The 20,218-nt window shown below is 41.4% G+C and overlaps 1 protein-coding gene across 1 annotated transcript; it reads left to right on the top strand.

The window, feature by feature from the left end:
- Positions 1–473: 473 nt before the first annotated feature.
- ACTC1 (actin alpha cardiac muscle 1) lies at positions 474–11,168 on the top strand. The gene is made up of 7 exons (XM_054970775.1): positions 474–530; positions 1,719–1,867; positions 4,732–5,056; positions 6,006–6,167; positions 7,313–7,504; positions 10,459–10,640; positions 10,835–11,168. Exons 2-7 carry the CDS (start codon positions 1,739–1,741, stop codon positions 10,976–10,978), a joined length of 1,134 nt encoding a protein of 377 aa, XP_054826750.1. The 5' UTR covers positions 474–530; positions 1,719–1,738; the 3' UTR covers positions 10,979–11,168.
- Positions 11,169–20,218: the final 9,050 nt, after the last annotated feature.

Genomic DNA, 20,218 nt, shown 5'->3' with positions numbered 1-20,218 from the left:
TCGTTTAATGAATCCATCCCTGCCTTTTGAAATTTTACCTCAATTTTGCCCAGTTGCTTATTTCTCACTCTGCATTGACACATGCCAGACACTGTGGCAGCCAGAGCTTAATTCATTGATCTTTCTACGGCTTTGAGATTCTTTAGAACACCAAGATGGGAAAAGTCCCTTCCATTCACTGAGGGGTTTTTTTGTCTCCAGAAGTGGGTATGCTTCATTTTTTTTTCCAAAGAAAGGGTTCCCTATTTGGCCATCCCCTTTGCTGGGTGAATGCAACCCCCTGCGCTTTCCTTACATGGGCTTTGGGCCCCCGAGTGCTTGAGCCGGCTGACTTTTGCCTTGCCTTACTCCATTAATGGCCTCACGGCTCCTCAATGGCGTGAAGCCGACCAAATAAGGACAAGGTGCCCGGCCTGTCCCGCAGGAGCCCGAGAGCGACGCTGCAGCTCGGGCCAGTATAAATTGGTGGCGCTCCCGCCGAGCCAGGACCCAGCTTGTTCTCAGGACCCCGAGCAGTAAGTGTGGAGCTGGTGAGTAGCACAGCTGACCAGCCCTCGGGCAAGCCCGGCTGGGGCGGGAGGCATCTACAGGGGAGAACTCGGGCCAGGATTGCGAGCCAAGCGCTCTTTCGGACCTCGCCTGGCCTTTGCCTGCGTGGCCGCTCCGTCCGCAGGCGTCCAGTTCAGTGGAAGCATTTAATCAGATTTAGTCCAATTAAAAGCAATGCGACTAGATCGGCTTAAATTGTAGCCTTTTAACAATTGGATTTCGGGGGACATTTCTGAGCGTGTTGGGGGCGGTGCTGGGGTTCGCGCTGCTGAGTTTTCAGAAGTATAACGGGAAGAGCTCACGCGTGGTTTATGGACTGGGGCGTTTTTTCATTCATTCGCTCGCCTTCCTTGCTGGCATCAAATTCTCCGCGCCTTCGCTACCTAGCAGAAGGGAAACTTCTAGACACGGTTCATGTTGTGTCTGCGCTGAACCGCTACATTTTAAACGCATGCGGACCATCCCCTGCTTCGTTAAAGCAAACTTCAAGTGTAACGCCTTTGAAAGTACTACCACCAAAACTCTGGGGGATGGCCGTTGCAAGAGGTGTACGCAGCAACAAGTGTGTGCGCGCGATAGAAGCAAAAAAAGGCGGGCGGGTAAAGACTGCAGTCACAAATCGCTTAAGGCGGGTCACTTTGAATTCGACCGGCTTGATCCCAAGCCAGATTTAAAAACAAACAGGCAAACAAACCCACCTGCTTAAGCAATCCGTAGATCGCGCTGGGATTCTTTGGACCGGCGGCCCCAACCAAAGCACGAATGGACTCTGACCTCGAGCCGTTCCAGGTGGGCAGCCGCGTTGGTCTGCAGTAGAAGAGCAAGATTCGGCTCCAGTAGCACCTAAGGGAGCTCTGACTCCCCAAGGCTCACGCCCCGGGAATCTCGTTGGCCTTTAAGGCGCTACTGGACCCGAATCTTGCTCAGACCTACAGCCGGGAAGCAAAAACAGGAGAACGAATTCCGGAAGAGCGGCCGAGGGCTCCCGGAGAGAAGGGGCTGCCAACGAGAGGCTGGTTTGGCCGCGAGGACCCGCTGCCTGAAGCCCGCCGTCGTGGCTAGAAATTAAGGCAGCCCGAGCCGGCCCCGACGACTCTACCTGCTCGGAACTGCTGCTTTCCGCCTGGCCGTCCTTTGCGCTGAGTCTTGCCGGTCTTTGTGTCTTCCAGCTCCCTGCTTCCTCCCCAGGATGTGTGACGACGAGGAGACCACCGCCCTCGTGTGTGACAACGGCTCGGGCTTGGTCAAGGCGGGCTTCGCCGGAGACGATGCGCCCCGAGCCGTCTTCCCTTCTATCGTCGGCCGCCCCAGGCACCAGGTAACAGCCCGTTCGAGTCAGCCTGCCTCCGTCTCGTTTCCCTTTCCAGCCCCGCTGTGTGTCCCGATCTCCCCACCCCTCGATCTCTCACCCTCCTTTGCGGAAAACTTTTCACCTCTTCCTGATCAGCCTTAATGCTTTCCCGTTTCTCCTCCTTCCTTTGTTAACGGGCGTTAAGCAGCAGCCCCAGGCCTCCTTATCTTTCTGAATCTGCTAATTCCTCAAATCTTCATTGATTTGCTTAGAGAAAATTGCTCCCCCCACTCCTTGTCTGTCGGTGCTCCCCATTTTCACTTCTGTAACTCATGCCTAACTCATCAGAGGTGTTAAATATATTTTCTTTTGTAGTCCCCCCCCCCCCCATATACAGTCTGCAGCTACAAAGTGTGCCTGAGGGGAGGATGATAGGGTGCAAATTCTGCAGCAGGGGCAATACTTCCTTGGGGGCTGTTCCCAGCATGAACCTCCAGCACACTTTTAGCCCACACTTGTAGCTTTATATGTGAACCAGCCCTCATGGGTTGCCTGTAGAGTTGAGCTGTCTCTGAGCAGTACAAACTGCAATGTGCCCAAACTCCTCATTCAGATAATATCTTACTGATCTCACTTGCATTCCACCCACCTTTGAAGAGGTTCAGAACAATATACACAGGTCAATTCATTGTATTCCTACAACAGCCCTATGCCACGGGTTACCACAAGGGAAAAGTTTCCCCACAGCCACCCTGCAAGTTTTTTTCAACTGAGCAGTCATTTGGTCTCCCTGGTCCTACACCAATATACACTAATATACTCCCCCTTGCCTTTAAGCCTGCTAACTCTGATCCATTTTCACTTCAGTCTTTCACAATAACTTAAACATGTTTTGTTCTTTTAATCTTTCCGCGATTGATCCTTTTCTGTTCATCTTCTTTTACTTTCTCTGACAAATGGCTTCATAAGACACCTGTAGCTTTGAGGAACAGCCACAGACGGATCCTTGCCCTATGAGACTCCTGGTTGGATTCAAAGGACCAGGAAGCATATCTCCACTCAGTATATTTTCTGCATCTCCCGTCCTGATACAAGCCTCTGAATCCCCTGAAAAGTAGGCTGCTGGTTTTGGGGACCCTCAGGAATACTGTGTGTGTAATACGGCTCTCTGCATCAGGAAGGGAGGAACTGGCAAAACCATCCTCCATAACTCTTGCAAGACTAGAAATGTCCAAATCATTTACCAGTTATTACTAATCATTAATACATTTTCCAATAATATTTTAACCTCTGGTAGGTCCAGGAAAACAAATAACCTATTTATACAATATGTAAATATTACCTGGCATGATTTTGGGAATGCCACAGTTGATCATGCTACTTTGTTAGTTTGAGAATAACACATTTGCAGAGCCATATAAAGCAATTTACTACCATGGAGACTATGAGAAACAAAGGCCAGCCTCTGAGTCCGTGTTCCATTGATTAGGTGGCAGAAATTGGAGTGTGTCAATTTAGTTGTCCAGTGCTGGCCACCTAGTCAGGCCCAGTTGCATGATGGGGAACCTGCAAAGACTTGTGAGGGGCTCCTCAGTTTTTTCTGTTGCCCTTTCTCCTCACAATTTTCTTTTTTCCTCTTTTTGGCAGTCCGCATATTCTCTCCTAACCCTGCTCTCCTTCCTTCTCACCAACCAACCTACAGCTCATCTGCCCCCTTCAGCTATATTTTGTTATGTATTTACTCAGGGCTTTTTTTCTGGGAAAAGAGGTGGTGGAACTCAGTGGGTTGCCCTCAGAGAAAATGGTCACATGGCTGGTGGCCCCACCCCCTGATCTCTAGACAGAGGGGAGTTTAAATTGCATGGTGCGGAGGGCAATCTAAACTCCCCTCTGTCTGGAGATCAGGGGGCAGGGCCACCAGCCATGTGACCATTTTGAAGAGGTTCCAGAACTCCGTTCCACCACGTTCCTTTTGGAAAAAAGCCCTGTATTTACTAAATGTATACCTCACCTTTCTTCCCAATGTGGACTCAAAGCAGTTTACATCCTTCCATTTTATTTTTACAACAGTTGTATGAGGTAGGTTAGGCTGTGTGACTTGCCTAAGGTCACCCAGCAAGATTTCACGGTGGAGTGAGGATTTGAACCTGGGTCTCCCAGATCCTAGTCTGAAACGCTAATCCCTACACCACACTGACTTTCTTGGGGTGATTGCTTTCCAACAGTAGGAAGCAGCCAGTCTTGGGTAAGTCGTGCAAGTCATGGGGTAGCAAGATGCCCTGTAGTTACTGCCAGGACTAGCCCTGATGAGCCCCTCCCTCAAAAGCCAAAATAACCCTGGAAAGGGTCTTGGCTTCCTCCCCCTGCCTTTTACTGACAGAAATTGAGACTGGAAGGCTGGCAGTACTGTTGTGGTTGCCTAGCAATGGCCACTGAGGAAATTTGTTTCTCAAAGTGCTGCTTCTAATATTTGTAGGGTTTAAATTCCCCAATGCAAGTCTTGTCTGTTCATGACTTCTATCTCCAAATTTAAGCATCCAAAGATGGGGCCATGTTGAGAAATAAACATATTAATACTTTACTGCTGGAACAAATGACTGCTGTTTGAGAAGGTAAGTGCAAAGGTGCCTGAGATCTTCATAGTTTACTTTTGTTAAACAACCTGACCAAAGGTGAAAGAAGTATCTCTGTTTAAAAAAATAATTAACTACTTCTGAAAAGAGCATGCTACCAATGAACTTCAAGAGCTTAGTAAAGGTAGATTTTTTTATAGTCAATTGGTTTCTCTGCTTGTCTTGTGTCCGAGTCAGTCACAGCGTCCATTGCAGTACATTGACTCATGATGCTGGGGCACAATGTTATTCTGTTTCTCTGCCTCTTCTGCCCTCTAGGGTGTTATGGTTGGAATGGGCCAGAAAGACTCCTATGTGGGTGATGAGGCTCAGAGCAAGAGAGGCATCCTGACTTTGAAATATCCCATTGAACACGGAATTATCACTAACTGGGATGATATGGAAAAGATCTGGCACCATACTTTCTATAATGAACTGCGTGTTGCCCCTGAAGAACACCCCACTCTGCTCACAGAAGCCCCTCTGAATCCCAAAGCGAATCGTGAAAAGATGACCCAAATTATGTTTGAAACCTTCAATGTGCCAGCCATGTATGTGGCCATCCAAGCTGTTCTGTCCCTTTACGCTTCTGGGCGTACTACAGGTAATAAGACAGCTGGCTGCTCTTCTTAACAATCTCTCTCCTTTCATTCCAGAATGTACATTCATCACCCCTTTGTAGATTGTGTTAAATTTAGATTCTGGAAGTGTATGATCTGTATCTGTGCTCACATTCAGTTATGAAGATTAAAATCCGGCCCTCCTTCCATTTTGCAAAGGTAGAAGAAATCCTCTGTCATTTTTTGCATCCTATCCATGGCTTCAACTGTAATGTCAAAGTTCCAGCACTATGTGGATGGGGAGAACTGTGCTAATATCGGGGGGGGGGGCTTACAGTGTTATAGTAGCCATGAATAAGTGTCTTCTATACTCTTATGGTAACACATGAAGAACACCACTGTGAATGCAATATATGTGGGTGAAAGATGTTAAGAGCTAGCTAATCTGCAGGCCTCATTGTGAATACAGTATAGGAGATTAGAGGATATTAAGGAGTCACTAATCTGTAGGAAGCAATCTCAAGTATGTACTACAGTATAAAAACAGAGATATTAACCATTATTGTAAGTAAACACACTTGTTTTTCAAGATTTTACAGTGCATACTAGATTTAACAGAACATTTATTAGAAAAGGAATATTATCAAACTGCTTTACTTCGCATATAGAGTAATATAAATTAGAAAGGAATTTAGTACATAGAGAAGAGTGTGAAGAGTGAAACTATGATGGCATAAAATTGACTCAAGAAGGGAACCTAGATGTGGAGTTAAAGTTGAATTTAAAGCAGTCTTCACCTTAGTAATGGTGATCAATGGCAAGAGAATATTTATACTAGTATTTGAAGTGGATGCTCTCCTTTCAGAATAATGGTCCATTATACCTAACGAGCCCCAGTTGTAGGTATATTTTCCATTCCATTGAACTCCTTATTTTATGCAATAGATTCATGGTTTATAGGCATATCTGATCTCAGTCATTTTCGTTCCACAGGTATTGTCCTTGATTCAGGGGATGGTGTGACGCACAATGTCCCCATCTATGAAGGTTATGCTCTGCCTCATGCCATCATGCGTCTAGATCTGGCAGGCAGAGATCTCACTGACTACCTCATGAAGATCCTGACTGAACGTGGCTATTCCTTTGTGACCACTGGTAAGCACATTTCAGATTCACTCTGAAACAGGGAGGTCAAAATTGCTGAACTTCAGGGAGGCAGTCTAGCGATGTCATTAGTTGACTAAAAAAATGTCTGTGGTATGCATATGTAGACTGAACAGTGACATATTGAAAACTAAGTGCTTGTCTCATCGTACAAATTCAACTGCGGGTATAAATAAAAAACTCACTGAGAAAGTGTCCACCTTGCATGCTGAAGGTCCCAGGGTGAATTCATGATATCTCCAAGAAAAAGGATCAAGGTAGTTTGTGATGTGTGGAGAACCATAGTACTGACCGTGATAGACTAGTGGTCTGACTCAGTATAAGACAGTGTAGTGTTCATTTGTTTATTATGGAACAAGTGCATTTCAAATAAAATATGGTATTTATAATATTTGATGAAGTGTAAAAATACAAGTACATCTACATCCCTAACCAATAGAGATTACTTTAAAAAAATGTTTTGCCATCAAGTCGCAATGGACTTCTTGTGACCCTGTAGGGGTCACAATTGATTCTCAAAAGCTTATGCTACAATAAAATTGGTTAGTCTTAAAGGTGCTACTGGACTCTTCTTGATTTTGCTACCACAGACTAACACAGCTAACTCCTCTGCATGTAGGGTTTTTGAAAGCCAGAGACACTCAGTGGTGGTTTGCCATTTCCTGCCTCTGTATAGCAACTCTAGACTTCCTTGGTGGTCTCCTCTGTCTAAGCTGACCCTGCTTAGTTTCCAAGATCTGATGATACTGGGCCAACTTGGGTTAACCAGGTCAGAGCTTCATAAGGATACTTACACCCAAATCCCATAACACTGCAAGATCATCCCCCAGCAATCCTCCGTGATGAAATGGAGATTCAAACCCAGTTGCCCCAGATCCCAATGGTTACATTATGTAACACTGACTTTCATCTATATCTCGTATTTGTACTGGCCCTTGCTTTTCCAGTCACTCTCCCACAGACCCTGGGAATGGTTCCCTGAAAACCCTTTTAAGGGCATGTTATCTCTGCTGCTCAAGAGAAAGGTGGTATCAGTTCTCTAAAAGATTGCTGTCTTAGTGTTCTTATTGTCTTCATTCATGCCCTTAGTCTCCTTTTTCCTGCCCTGATTTATCCTGCCATGTTTATCTCTGCAGCTGAACGTGAAATTGTCCGTGATATTAAAGAGAAGTTGTGCTACGTTGCTCTGGATTTTGAGAATGAAATGGCTACTGCAGCCTCTTCCTCTTCTCTGGAAAAGAGCTATGAACTTCCTGATGGCCAGGTCATCACAATTGGGAATGAACGTTTCCGCTGCCCAGAAACTCTCTTCCAGCCATCTTTCATTGGTAAGTGGGCCCAAGATTAAATTTACTTTATCAAAGAATCTCTCAAAAATCTTAGGAACATGGCTCCCGGCCAGGCAGCATTTCAAAGTTACATAATCTCTTGATGTTGGGGTTGCCAACCTCCAGATTGGTCCTGGAGATTTCCTGGAAGTATAACTGACCTCCAGTCTACAGATTTCCTCTAGGGACAATGGCGGCATTAAAAGGTGAACTCTATGGCATTACAGCCTGCGGAGGTCCCTCGCCTCCCCCAAACCTACTGTTTTCAGGCTCCACCCATTCACCTCCAGGAATTTCCCAACCTAGTTTTGGCAACCCTACTTTATATGTCATGATTGGTGGTGGAGAGTGCCATCAAGTCATAGATGACTTATGGTGACCCCTGCTGGGGTTTTCAAGGCAAGAGACTAACAGAGGTGGTTTGTCATTGCCTCCCTGTGCAACCCAGGTCGTTGCTGGAGGTCTCCCATTCTATTACTAACCAGGGTTGATCCTGCTTAGCTTCTGAGATCTGGCTTGCTTAGGCTATCTAGGTCAGGACATATGTCATGAATAGCATTTTGCAAATTATGTGATCATTTAGTATGTGATTATAAGCTTTCAAGAAGGAGAATGCCTCATTTTTATGTTATAGGTAGTGTCTAAAATACTGGTTGGCACTAAATACTAGTCTTTTTAGAAAACTTTGATGCAAAGAAATGTAACAGCTATCAACTACTGAAGAGTTCCCTTTTCACTATAGAAAGATCTCCTCTAGTAGCTAAAATTTATTGAGTTTGCTTTCTGCAGAGCACATTTGTATGTAGAAAAGTAACTAGGTCTGCCTTGATGTACGTGTCCTGATGCTTAACAACTTTATCCTCTTGGTCTGTCTTCTAGAAAAATTAAATTTTCCAGTTCTGTGATGCTTGTCTCCATCAGCAAAATTACTAATTATGTCAACGCTGCCATTTAGCCACAGAGATAAGGGAAAGCATCTATCTCACCCCCTCATGTTAAAGACTATATGTGATTATTTCTTCAGTCAAGTTCTTTGTTCTGTGTTCTAAGTGACTATTGTCCTAATGGTAGAGTTGCCAACAGCCTGGAGGAAAGAAGTCCTGCCTCTTTCAAAAAGGCTTAATGGCATTTTATTTGCCAGATAATAGTATTTACCTCCATGCCAGAGAAAACTTCTGCTGCTAATTTCTGCACATTAAACCTTTATTAAAGGAAAAGGAATTTTTTTCCTCCAGATGGTTGGGAACATAGTGGGCCTGCATCCCAATATACATGCAGAACTTATAAATCTTGCATAAAAAGCAAAGGTGCCATGCTGTGAGATGTAAAGCTCAAAAATAATCACAATAGTTGCTCTTAACATACTTTTTCTTTTTCTCAATTTAACGTTGCTATATTCAAGCGTAGGACTATTAAAATATCTTTGCCCTCTATTAGTGAAACTCTGAATGGCACCTCTGATTGTTTGGAATCTGTTTAGCAATTAATGTCAGAGCAGCAGCAGGTTCAACTAAAGGAATTGAACATCATTCATAAACATTTAAGTTTTACTTGCTTCTCATTCTAGTTTTCTTTGAGTACTTTCTTCCAAATTTGTGATATAATCTGCCTATGTGTTCATTCAGCCATTCCTGTTAAGTCTTCCATGCCTGAGGCAAACAGTACATACCTCAAGATCAGGGGCAACATGAACGATGGTGATATAATGGCTTTGCCTAAGAACTGCACCCTGTAAACATTCCAGAGTTGATTTGAAGATCCAAAACGGCCTGTGTAGGTTCATATTTCCTAAAATCAACCACTGACATAGCAGAGATCATAATCTTGTAGCTCTGCTTTGCCAAATAAGTCTGATGGGCACAAGTGTTTATAATATAAGCCGTGTGTTAAATGCAGCTGTTCATCAGCTGTTATCTTGTTAAAGATCACGTTTCAGTCCTCTTAAAGAAGCCACCTGTCAACGAAGGGCAGTGGAATGTAATCCTGAATATTCGTTCCTGATGCATTTTCTTCTCATGTTTACAGCTAAGCCCCTGCTCGTAACTTCATCATCTGTTGCCTTCATAAATGTGACCTCTGCATTTCTCCCCTTTCAAAGACAACTGCCAACATTCTTCTCTGTGCCTTTAAGATCCCGTGCAAGCTATCCTCTTGAAAGCTTTGATTGTCTTGGCCTGTATTCTATTAACTCAGATTAGCCCCATTCTAAAAAGTGTACTGTGCTGTCACATCAGTGTATCAATTTATGTGTACGTGTGGTGAATCCATCCATTCAACACGCTATCAAAGGACAGTTCATAAAACATGGTCATTGCCCATGGAAGGAGTCCCAACCTTTTCTGTGAATGAGCTTGCATGAAACAGTGAACCAGTTGGTCAAGGATAAAATCAGCAGTTTCTGTGATCTCAGTTTCCAAGGTCCCCAGATCTGGACAGGTTTTGCATACTTATGCCTATGGATATTTAAGGTGTGCACAAGCATAAATTTTTACAACGGGGACTACAGGAGGAGGAAAAGAAATGAGCTGGCATTGTGTCACATTCTCTGGTCACTGTTTTATCAAATAAGCTGACTTTTTGTAACTTAACTTGGCTATAAGCTTTGGCTTTCCCCTATTTGATAGCAAATTCTTCACAACAGAGATGGGCTGTTTCCGCATGGCTTACCTCAACCCGGAACACTGCGCAACATGCCGGAAAAAAGTGGAAGATTGCATTTTTTCGCGCGAGTTTTGAGCGATGTTGCGCAACATTGTGCAAAACTCATGCGAGAAAATGTGATCTTCCGTGTTTTTTTTGGCATGTTGCGCAGTGTTCCGGGTTGAGGTAAGCCGTGCGGAAACGGCCCTGGTGTCTTATGATTGGACCTGTTTTTGTGGTATTATACTTCTTAATGATGGTTAAAATGTTGACATTTCTGCATTTTTGGTTTGTCTTTCAATGTTCCTTTCTAGGAATGGAATCTGCTGGCATTCATGAAACTACCTATAACAGTATCATGAAATGTGACATTGACATCCGCAAAGATCTGTACGCCAACAATGTACTGTCAGGCGGTACTACCATGTACCCTGGAATCGCTGATCGTATGCAGAAAGAAATCACTGCTTTGGCTCCCAGCACCATGAAAATCAAGGTGAGAGGATAGGTTTCCTGTCCCAAAATGGAAATTAGAGTCAGCAAGGTCACAGAATAACCTACATAAAGTTCAAAACTGTGTCACAAAAACCATTATTAAAAGAAAGTACAATGTAAGCAAAGTTATATTGAGTAGAATGGCCTTGCTCGTGTAGCTTCATCTGAGACTCTTGTCGTGTCTTTTCCCTTTAGATCATTGCCCCTCCTGAGCGGAAATATTCTGTCTGGATTGGTGGTTCTATCTTAGCATCTCTCTCAACCTTCCAGCAGATGTGGATCAGTAAACAGGAGTATGATGAGGCTGGCCCATCAATTGTTCACCGCAAGTGCTTCTAAGCACCTTCCCCTTCCATCATTTATTTCCCACTCAGGATGACAGCATTGTGCTTCTTGAAGTCTTTTCCAGCAATCCTTCTGGAACTTGGTTCAGTTATTTGTACAGTTTGTTTACACACACCCCGTGCAATTTATTTGTGCTTCTTTGAATATTTATTGCTTTATAAATAAACAAGATCTGGGACTTGCAACCAAAAGGTACTACTTAGTCTGATTTCTTTTGTGGGGGCAAACTTGATGTTCTAAAATCTTATTAGGACTAAGTCTTTGCATCTGACAGCGTTAAAGACTTCATTGTACTCTGAGTGATCTGCTTTCAAGGAACAAAAGGCTCAGCGCTATATGAGTAATTTATTATCCCATCTGTGTATTTTTTGCTGTTCTTTTGAAATCTAAACTGGGATAATTATTGGATGCTGATATTTGAAAAGCAGTAGCCTGGAGTAAATAAAATATATAGGCCGAAAGTGACAATCTGTTTTGCATTAAAATCACTAGATATGAAAAAAAAATTGCCCCCAGTGGAGCTAAGGATAATCTACGCAGTGAAGGCTTAAGCCTTGCTCAGCAAACCCAGTTCCATTAGATTAATATAAGGAGAAAGTTATTTATAACAAATTAGGTCGATTTTTTAATCCTTGAAGCACCCATCAATTATTTTCTTAGGGCAAGCGAGAGTAAAGGAAAATGTTAATCTGTTGTGACAACTTGCCCACCCAACTTCTCAAGCTTATCCCATACCCTGAGAGAAAGAAATGGGAAGCTTTGATGTACTGATGCAAAATGTCTGAAGTGAAAATGGGTTACAATGGAATCTGTTCTTTTAAACCTTCGTTAATGGAGTTTTCCTCTTCTATAAGATGAAAATCAGGCTCAAGTGTATACCAAAGTTAAGGTAGAGGCAAACCATTCAGGATATTTAAAGACTTTTGTGTGGTTATTTGGTTGCCTCATTCAGCTAGCCTTTCAATGTTGGCAGATGAACTTTCCCTCCCTGGTTCTATGTCTTACAAACTTCTTAATATGGAATCAATAAAAACCTTGAACAAAATAAGTTTATTGAATTAAATAAGGCCCATACCCTCACTTCCAGCTTACTTATTCAAAGGAGAAACTGAGGCAGCTGCTCATAAAACAGTATTGAATTTTTGGAGCAGAATGCAACAAATATCTAATGGAGCAAATTCAGAAATAAGCATTGTTCAAAAATTCATGGACAGCAGATTATACATTGCTTCAGGTATACCATTTGTCAGTTGGAACACTTTACAAAGAATCTAGTTGTTACTAAAACAACAACTGCACTTATATATCACTCTTCTAGACAGATTAGTGCCCCATTCAAAGCAGTGAACAAAGTCAGTGTTGTTGTTATCCCCACAATACAGCTGGGGAGATGGGGCTGAGAGGAGTGGCTTATCTGAGGCTTCCTACTGAGTTCATGGCTGTAGTAGGATTTCAGCCATCAGAGTGCTGATTCACAATCCAGCCACTTAATCACTATGGTGCAGCACCTCTCTCAGGGAGTTAAAGATACTGACTTGGATCTAGTCAAGCTGACCTAATAGCAGTTCAAGTCACAAAGTTTTCTCTGGTACAGAAATGTTTGAAACTGGATTTGGTTATAACCAAGAAATCTTGAAACAAGAGTTTTAAATCTGAAAATCTGACCCAATTAAAATTCTTGCATGGGGATGAGAGGTTTGTAACCCAAGGTGTACCTGAATTTGGTACAAACACAGCAGAAATTCATATGATGATTCATATCTTGTGTAGCATTGTAAAAAAAAATGAGAACCTGAGTTTATTTAATGGATTTATTTTAAATTTGATTTTATCCCTATAATTAGGTACTGTTAATACATCCAGTTTTTCTATAGCAGGGATCCCCAACCTGTTAAGCCTGTGGGCACTTTTGGAGAATTGAGACTATTGAGGGGGAACCACCACAAAATGGCTGCCATGAACCAATCACAAAATATTGGGATGTTCCAGGCCAAAGTTCCTTCTACGATGATTACTTTTTCTGGAAGAGGAACAGATTATTAGGGAAAGGTATCAGTGAGTGCTGGATGCCATGGCACCCACAGTTACCATGTTGGGGAACATTGCTCCAGAGTGTTAATTTTTTAAATATTGTGTGAAATGCCATACATGTATAGACATGGTTACCACTTTTGGGTTATATATTCAATGAATTCTGATCTATCTTCAAGATGTGCCCATTAACATTGTTTGTGACATGATATCCAGCGAAGGTGTATAAGTATAGACACTGTTGTATGTTGTTGCATGGAGAAATGGGCAAGTGTGTGCTTGGTCTTAACAACGGTGAAATTTTCTTGGCTGCTGGCAGCATAGTCACTGGGTAGAAAACCCAACATGACAGACATTTTCAGGCATTCTAAAGAAATGCAGCTACATTACCAGAAAAGTTGCCTTAAGATTTCTGTTATGCTTACCTCTCCTCTAGCAATGGACAGAACTCCAAGGGCTGTGATTAACCTGACATGCATTGAGTAACATAGCTGGAGAGAGGCTGAAGCTGAAAAAGAATAAATATTTCATGCTGGATACATCAGAGAAATGTCCAGTCTGCTCCAGTGTCTTACTACTATCTTTCCTAGTCAGCTTTGCAGTGGTAGAACATGGTTGCTTTTCTAGTATTCTGCTAAATGGAAGATTTTGCAATTAGGAGAAATGGGAACTGTAATATTATAGGTGACAGCCTGAAAACTAATATAGATGTTACACAAAAGCTACTTTCCTGGTTCAGTCTTTGTGAGACAAGAAATCTGGAACTCATGGCAATTAGTTTAGGAAGCTACGCAGCTTCTTTTCCCCGCACTGTTTCTTGGGATATTAGGCAGAAACCTACTACACAGAATGCCCTGACCTGGATAGCCCAGGTGAGCCTGATCTCGTCAGATCTCAGAAGCTAAGCGAGGTCAACCTGGGTTAGTAATTGGATGGGAGACCTCCAATGAAGACCAGGGTTGCAGAAGTAGGCAATGGCAAACCACCTCTCTTAGTCTCTTGCCATGAAAACCCCACCAGGGGTCACCATAAGTCAGCTATGACTTGAGGGTACTCTCTCCACCATACCACACAGAACAACATTCTCAGGGCACAGACAGATGAAATGCCAGGAAACTCCCAGCTCTAAACTTCAGGTGTGCAGGAGCCTAGTTTGGGACTTCTGCCCCATGCCATTTTCCAGATTGAAGCTGCCCCAGGGAGTCTGCTTGTATAAACACATAGGTATCTGTATTACCAATAGTAATGGGAGGTAGGAAGAGAAGTCACTTGTGAATCCTCTTTCCATGCTTGCAATGTAGCATCAGTATGAGTACCTACTTTGCAAATTACACAAGCATACCTTAAAGGTTAAATTATTTGTTATGTGGAGGAACATTAATTGAACTTCATTGGGTTCTGTTGTTTCCCATCCATATGCCAACAGGAAAAACAGTTCAGGGTATCTCCCCCCGCCCCAGCACTACTGATCAACTTCAGAGACAAAAATGTTGGGATATCCAGTTATGAATTTTTCAAAGTGTAGTTGGAGCTCTTGTTAGAGTATTCAACAGCCTTGTAAATCAGTTTGTTATTATTGTCCCTATATTGTAGAAATGAGGGCAGCTGGGGGTTACCCTTACCCGGTGAGATCATTGCTGGAGTGGAGACACGTACAACTCAACTCTTAGCTATTTACCCTGTGCCAGTTCCCAAAATGGAGTCCAAGTCCTGGACAAAGTCACACGTTGGTCTGTCGCACGTGTTTGACTAAAAGTATAAACTAGCGGATTTGAAGAATCTTAGTTCTGTTATAACCTTATTCACTGATAATAATTGGGTAGAGAAATGTGTCCCTTTACTTTTGATGCAAATGAAGTCATGACTTCTGTTTGGTCTACCAATACCTTAGAGGAAGGAGGAAGCTATTTTCAAAGTTGGTTTCTGTATACAGGCATGATGTGAAATGACTGAGAAATGTACCCTGGAGGTTCCCTACTGTGTCAAAATGCATCCTGTATGGTTGTTCCACTGGCCTTGTCTGAGTAGCAAAGAGCAATGAAAACAAACTCTTCACTTTAAGAGCAGAAAGACTTTTTTAGTACTTAAACGTATACAAAGCAGTTACATATCCAACAGTTTTGCAGTTACAGAGATGGGTGAATAGTTGATTTTTTAAAAAAAAATTTATTGGTGAGTACATCATTAATACATACATTCCCCCTCCTACTAAATTTATTTCAACCCCCACCCTTTCCCTCCCCCCTCCTTATAGACTTCCAACAGCTTTCCAACCCTTAACCTATCTTATTACTTAACTTATTTTCTACTATATTCTTCTAAAACATACATATATTGTATCTCTTAATCTAAGCCTATTCAAATTCTTTTATATATACTATATCGTCTCCACTGATATATCCATTATCTACATCATTAATTGGACTAAGTATTTTTAATAAAGTCAAACTAATAATATTACTAGCTTAGGTTAATTAATAACCAAATTTTCCAATTAATGGTAAAGTTACTTCTCTCTTCTTTTTCTAAAATCACAAATTAATAGTTCTCAAACTGCCACAGTCCTCCCTTCACATCCCATTTTTTTTCTAAATATTGTTTCAATTTCCCCCAATCTGCAATGTATTCTCCTGGATCAAGATCTTTCAATTTTCTTGTCATTTTGTCCATTTCAGCCATGTACAGCAATTTGTAAATCCAATCTTTGGTAGTTGGTATTTCTTGCACTTTCCATTTCTGCGCATATAAGAGTCTTGCTGCTGTAATCATGTAAAATAACAATGTTCTGTAGTGCATTGGAACATCTTCCATTCCCAAGTTCAGTAGCAACAATTCTGGGTTCTTATTTATTTGGGTTTGCAAAACCTCATTAATTACTTCGATTATATCTCCCCAGTATTGCTTAGCTACCTCACAAGTCCACCACATATGATATAGTGATCCTTCATGCTTCTTACATTTCCAGCATTTATCTGACATATTAGTATTTCCTAGCGCAATTTTCTTTGGTGTTAGATACCACCTATACATCATTTTATAGACATTCTCTTTAATATTGGTAAAAGTTGAAATCTTCAACGTATTTTTCCATAAATGCTCCCAAGATTCCATTGTTATTTCTTTATGAAAATTTATTGCCCATTTCACCATCTGGACTTTGATTGTCTCATCTTCCGTGTACCATTTTAAAAGTATTTTATAATTTTTTGAAATTTCTTTTTTTCCTTCTTGAAGAATCACTTCTAATTCCGAATTTTCCAATCTTACTCCACCCTTTGAACAGTCCGGGTTATAAAGATCTCTTATTTGCCGGTACTGGAACCATCCATAGCGAGAAGATAACTCTTCTTCCGTTTTAATTTTTGACATTTTATGTTCCATCGACATTATCTCTTTATAGGTTAGACATTGTTGTTCATTATCAACCGCTCTCGGATCTATTACTTCATATGGTACTACCCATGAGGGAATACCACCTTCCATATAGTTCTTATATTTCTTCCAGATTGTGAAAAGGCTTTTTCTAATGTAGTGATTCAAAAACATAGAGTCCGCTTTATCGTACCACAAATAGGCATGCCATCCGAACAGTTTTTTATATCCTTCCAAAGCCAGCAGTTTACGGTCTTTTAGTGTTATCCATTCTTTTAACCAAACCAAACAAATTGCTTCATAATATAATCTTAAATTTGGCAATTGCAGGCCGCCTCTTTCTTTCGAATCTTGTAACACCTTCATTTTCACATGAGGTTTCTTGCCTGCCCACACAAAGTCCGAAATTTTTCTTTGCCATTTATCAAATTGTTTATAGTCCCGAATGATTGGAATTGTTTGCAATAAAAACATCACACGTGGTAGCACATTCATCTTCACTGCTGCTATTCTTCCCAGCCATGACAAATTTAATTTATTCCATTTTATCAGATCTCTTTCTATTTGTATCTACAATTTCTCATAATTATTTTTAAATAAATCTATATTTTTTGCAGTCAGCTCAATTCCTAAAGGTCAATGGTTGATTTTTATCAGTTACAGAGATGGGTCAATAGTTGATTTTTATCACCTGCAAATACAAAATTTACTGAAGTATTTCCTAATCTAAGAATAGCAATTGGGAATAATAAAAATATCACTGAATACAAAACTTGTCTGTTGCAAGAAAAAGTGTCAGGATAGTAACGGTACGTGCTTTTTCACTAATGTTGATCCAGTTGTATGTCACATGCAAGCAGTATGCCCCCCAGCCCCATCAGCTGATCAGTGCTGTTAAAGGAAAGCAGCACTGGCCATCTGATCAGCATTGCATGAATGGTCACCATTCAGCCAGTGGAAATCTTCACATTGCATCCATTAGTATAAACGGCTGTTGAACCAGCAAGGGGATCTGTGCTCCATACAAATATTGCTGTGCCAATGTTGCTGGATCAGAGATTACAATTTTCTATATATATTTACTTTTGAATAAGTTCCATTGAACACATGGACTAATAAACATGCTTGGTATGGAGGTATGGAACTGCACACTTTAGTAAAGACAGGCTTAGGAAAGAATTAATCCACAGGAAAGTCAAGCAACAAATAAACCTTATGAAGGTGCAAATTGTGTTTTGGCAAAAAACATAGGAGAAAATGGAGACGAAAGTGGCTGGGGTGTCTGCTTCTGGGTGTGTGTGTAAAACTGGACCCTTTGTCCAGTTCACTTCAATCATGAGAGTTCTTTAGTAGAGACTAGCTTTCCTGAAATTTTGGTTAAACAATAGCTGCTCCAAACAGCCGACTTTCTTCCCCATAGGAAATAATAGGTAGACATCTGATATAAATTAAAATGGGAATTTTTCTAACATGACATTGATAAAATAACAATATTCCTGATATTTAATGGAAACAATAATGATGCCATTCCTGATATTTCAAGATGGAATTAAAATGATAATTTCTGAAGCACATATTCCTAGTTCTGATCTTATTATCTTGGTTTGGGCAGACTGACTCATTCCCTCATCTTGCTGTTGTTTTCCTCAGACTTCTCTAGAAATATCTATTGTTACCCCCACTACTTGTTCTTCAGATTTTCTGGGTGCTTTTTGGTTCTTTGACAATCACTCATCCTGTCATTCACCCTTCTGTTCAGGCATAGAATTAAAAAGGTTAAAAGTACAGGCCATTTTTTTAATTTGCTTTATTTATATCCTGCCTTTCTTCCCCAATGGACACCCAATGTGGCTTAGATAATTCTCCTCTCCTCCATTTTATCTTCATGACAGCCCTGTGAGGTAGGTTAGGCTGAGAATGTCTGGCCTAAGGTCAATCAGCAAGCTTCCGAGGCAGAGTGCAGCTTTGAACCTGGCTCTTCCAGATCCTAATCCAACACTCTAACCACTACACAATGCTGGCTGTCCTATCCCAATGCTTTAACAACTACACCATCCTGATTATGTTATATTGATTATCTATTGATCACACTACTAATGGGAACATGTGCTACCCATGATGCTCTTAATATGCCTGGATATGCACAGCATCCATTTCACATGAAAAGGGCAAAGTACAGATTTGTCTATGCACATACAACTTCAGTATGCATATTTTCATGTAGCATGTACAAATGTATACACATAGAAAATCTACACATTTCCCTCTTCACACACACATGGGCAAGTGCACATATCCTGGCATAGCGTGAGCATTCTGGGGAGCAGGCATGCCCACCAGTGGGCTTCTGATATGCATGGCAGTAATGTCTGAAAAAGGCTTTAGTAGTGGTTTCTGATTTTTGATACTTGCTTGAGTAAGCAGGTCTAAGGAGTAAGAGAAAAAATGGGAACTCTGTTGTTTAGGTCCGCCTATAGCAACACAAATCTTTTCTGGGTGTCATTTGTCTGATAAACCAAAGACTGAAGAGAAACTTGAAGTTACTGAGATACATGGCTGCTGTCAAAAATGGTACTCCTTTGTCCTCTCTTCCTCTTAATGTTGAGTAAACTAAACCATGTGACAAGCCTTTCTTTGTCTTCATTTTATTGACTGCCACGTGCAGGGGAGTTGAGAATGTGATGATGCCATATCATGTAGTTATTTAGATGTTATGGAGGAAGAGATGCAGATCAGCAGATTTTGATGGGTAGTCCATGATGGCCAGATCATGAAATAACCAGTGTTGTTCAGATCAAACTTTGGACGATACTGTTAACCTAATGCAAGCTCTCCCCATGATCAGGAAATCTAACTTGGAAGCACAATGAAGAGCAAGTCATAATAGGAAGCTTGGCCTTCCTTTAACCACTACATTTTACTCTTCGTAATACTTCTGGCCAATCACAGCTGCCCATAGTTCACTTTGAGAAACTGGAGTATACCTGGCCATGTTTACTCCTGTACACATTGGTCCATACTGATCAGAAATCAGTGGAAGGGTTTCTGGTATATTCTGCACCTTAAATGCAATTCTATGCAGAGGTACTCCAGTTCGAGCCCATTGATTTAAATCGGCTTAGAATGGAGCAACTCTGCATAGGATTGCATCATAAGGAACAGCTATTCTGAAGTGACATCATGGTCCTCTGCTTCATTCACAGTTATCTATTTTCCTCACAGGTAGGTAGCTGCTGCTTGCTTACAGAGAAATATGAAAGAGTTCAAAGCCCTTTAAAAGAGAAAGTTTCTATATCCAAAGTATGGAATTTGTTAGTCAGTTAAAAATGAGGACACATTTGCATTGGAGATGTGTAAATAGATTCTGCCCCAGAGCAACCTGTATATGAGAATACATGGGCTACACTGCTGTCAAAGTGTAACTTTTAGCTCCATGGCAACGTGGTACAAAATACAGCCCTCCTTAAAGGAAAACTCATCATCAATGATGTTCAAATGCTCACTGTGCTCATGACAACATTCTGTTCAATCAGTCCTTTTATTATCACATTCATGTTTTGCTCATGATCTGTAAAGAGTTTTCCCCCTTCTAACTTTATTATTGCATTGTCATATTCAGAATTATGTGCAGCTTTGGTGCAACCAGCAGAAACAAATACAGAGGGGAACACTGTATGGTAACAGAGATAATGGATCAAAAGACCCACAACAGTAAGGACTAGCAACTTAACATAAAGTCTACAAAATACAGCACACACTTATGGTGTAAGTTACTAACCACTTTTATGAACAATATTAATCACAAAGGCCACTAGCCTGTTCCTTTTCAAT

The sequence above is a fragment of the Eublepharis macularius genome, chromosome 2, assembly GCF_028583425.1.
Source record: "Eublepharis macularius isolate TG4126 chromosome 2, MPM_Emac_v1.0, whole genome shotgun sequence".
NCBI classification, from domain to species: Eukaryota; Metazoa; Chordata; class Lepidosauria; order Squamata; family Eublepharidae; genus Eublepharis; species Eublepharis macularius.
This window is presented reverse-complemented; position numbering and strand designations above follow the sequence as displayed.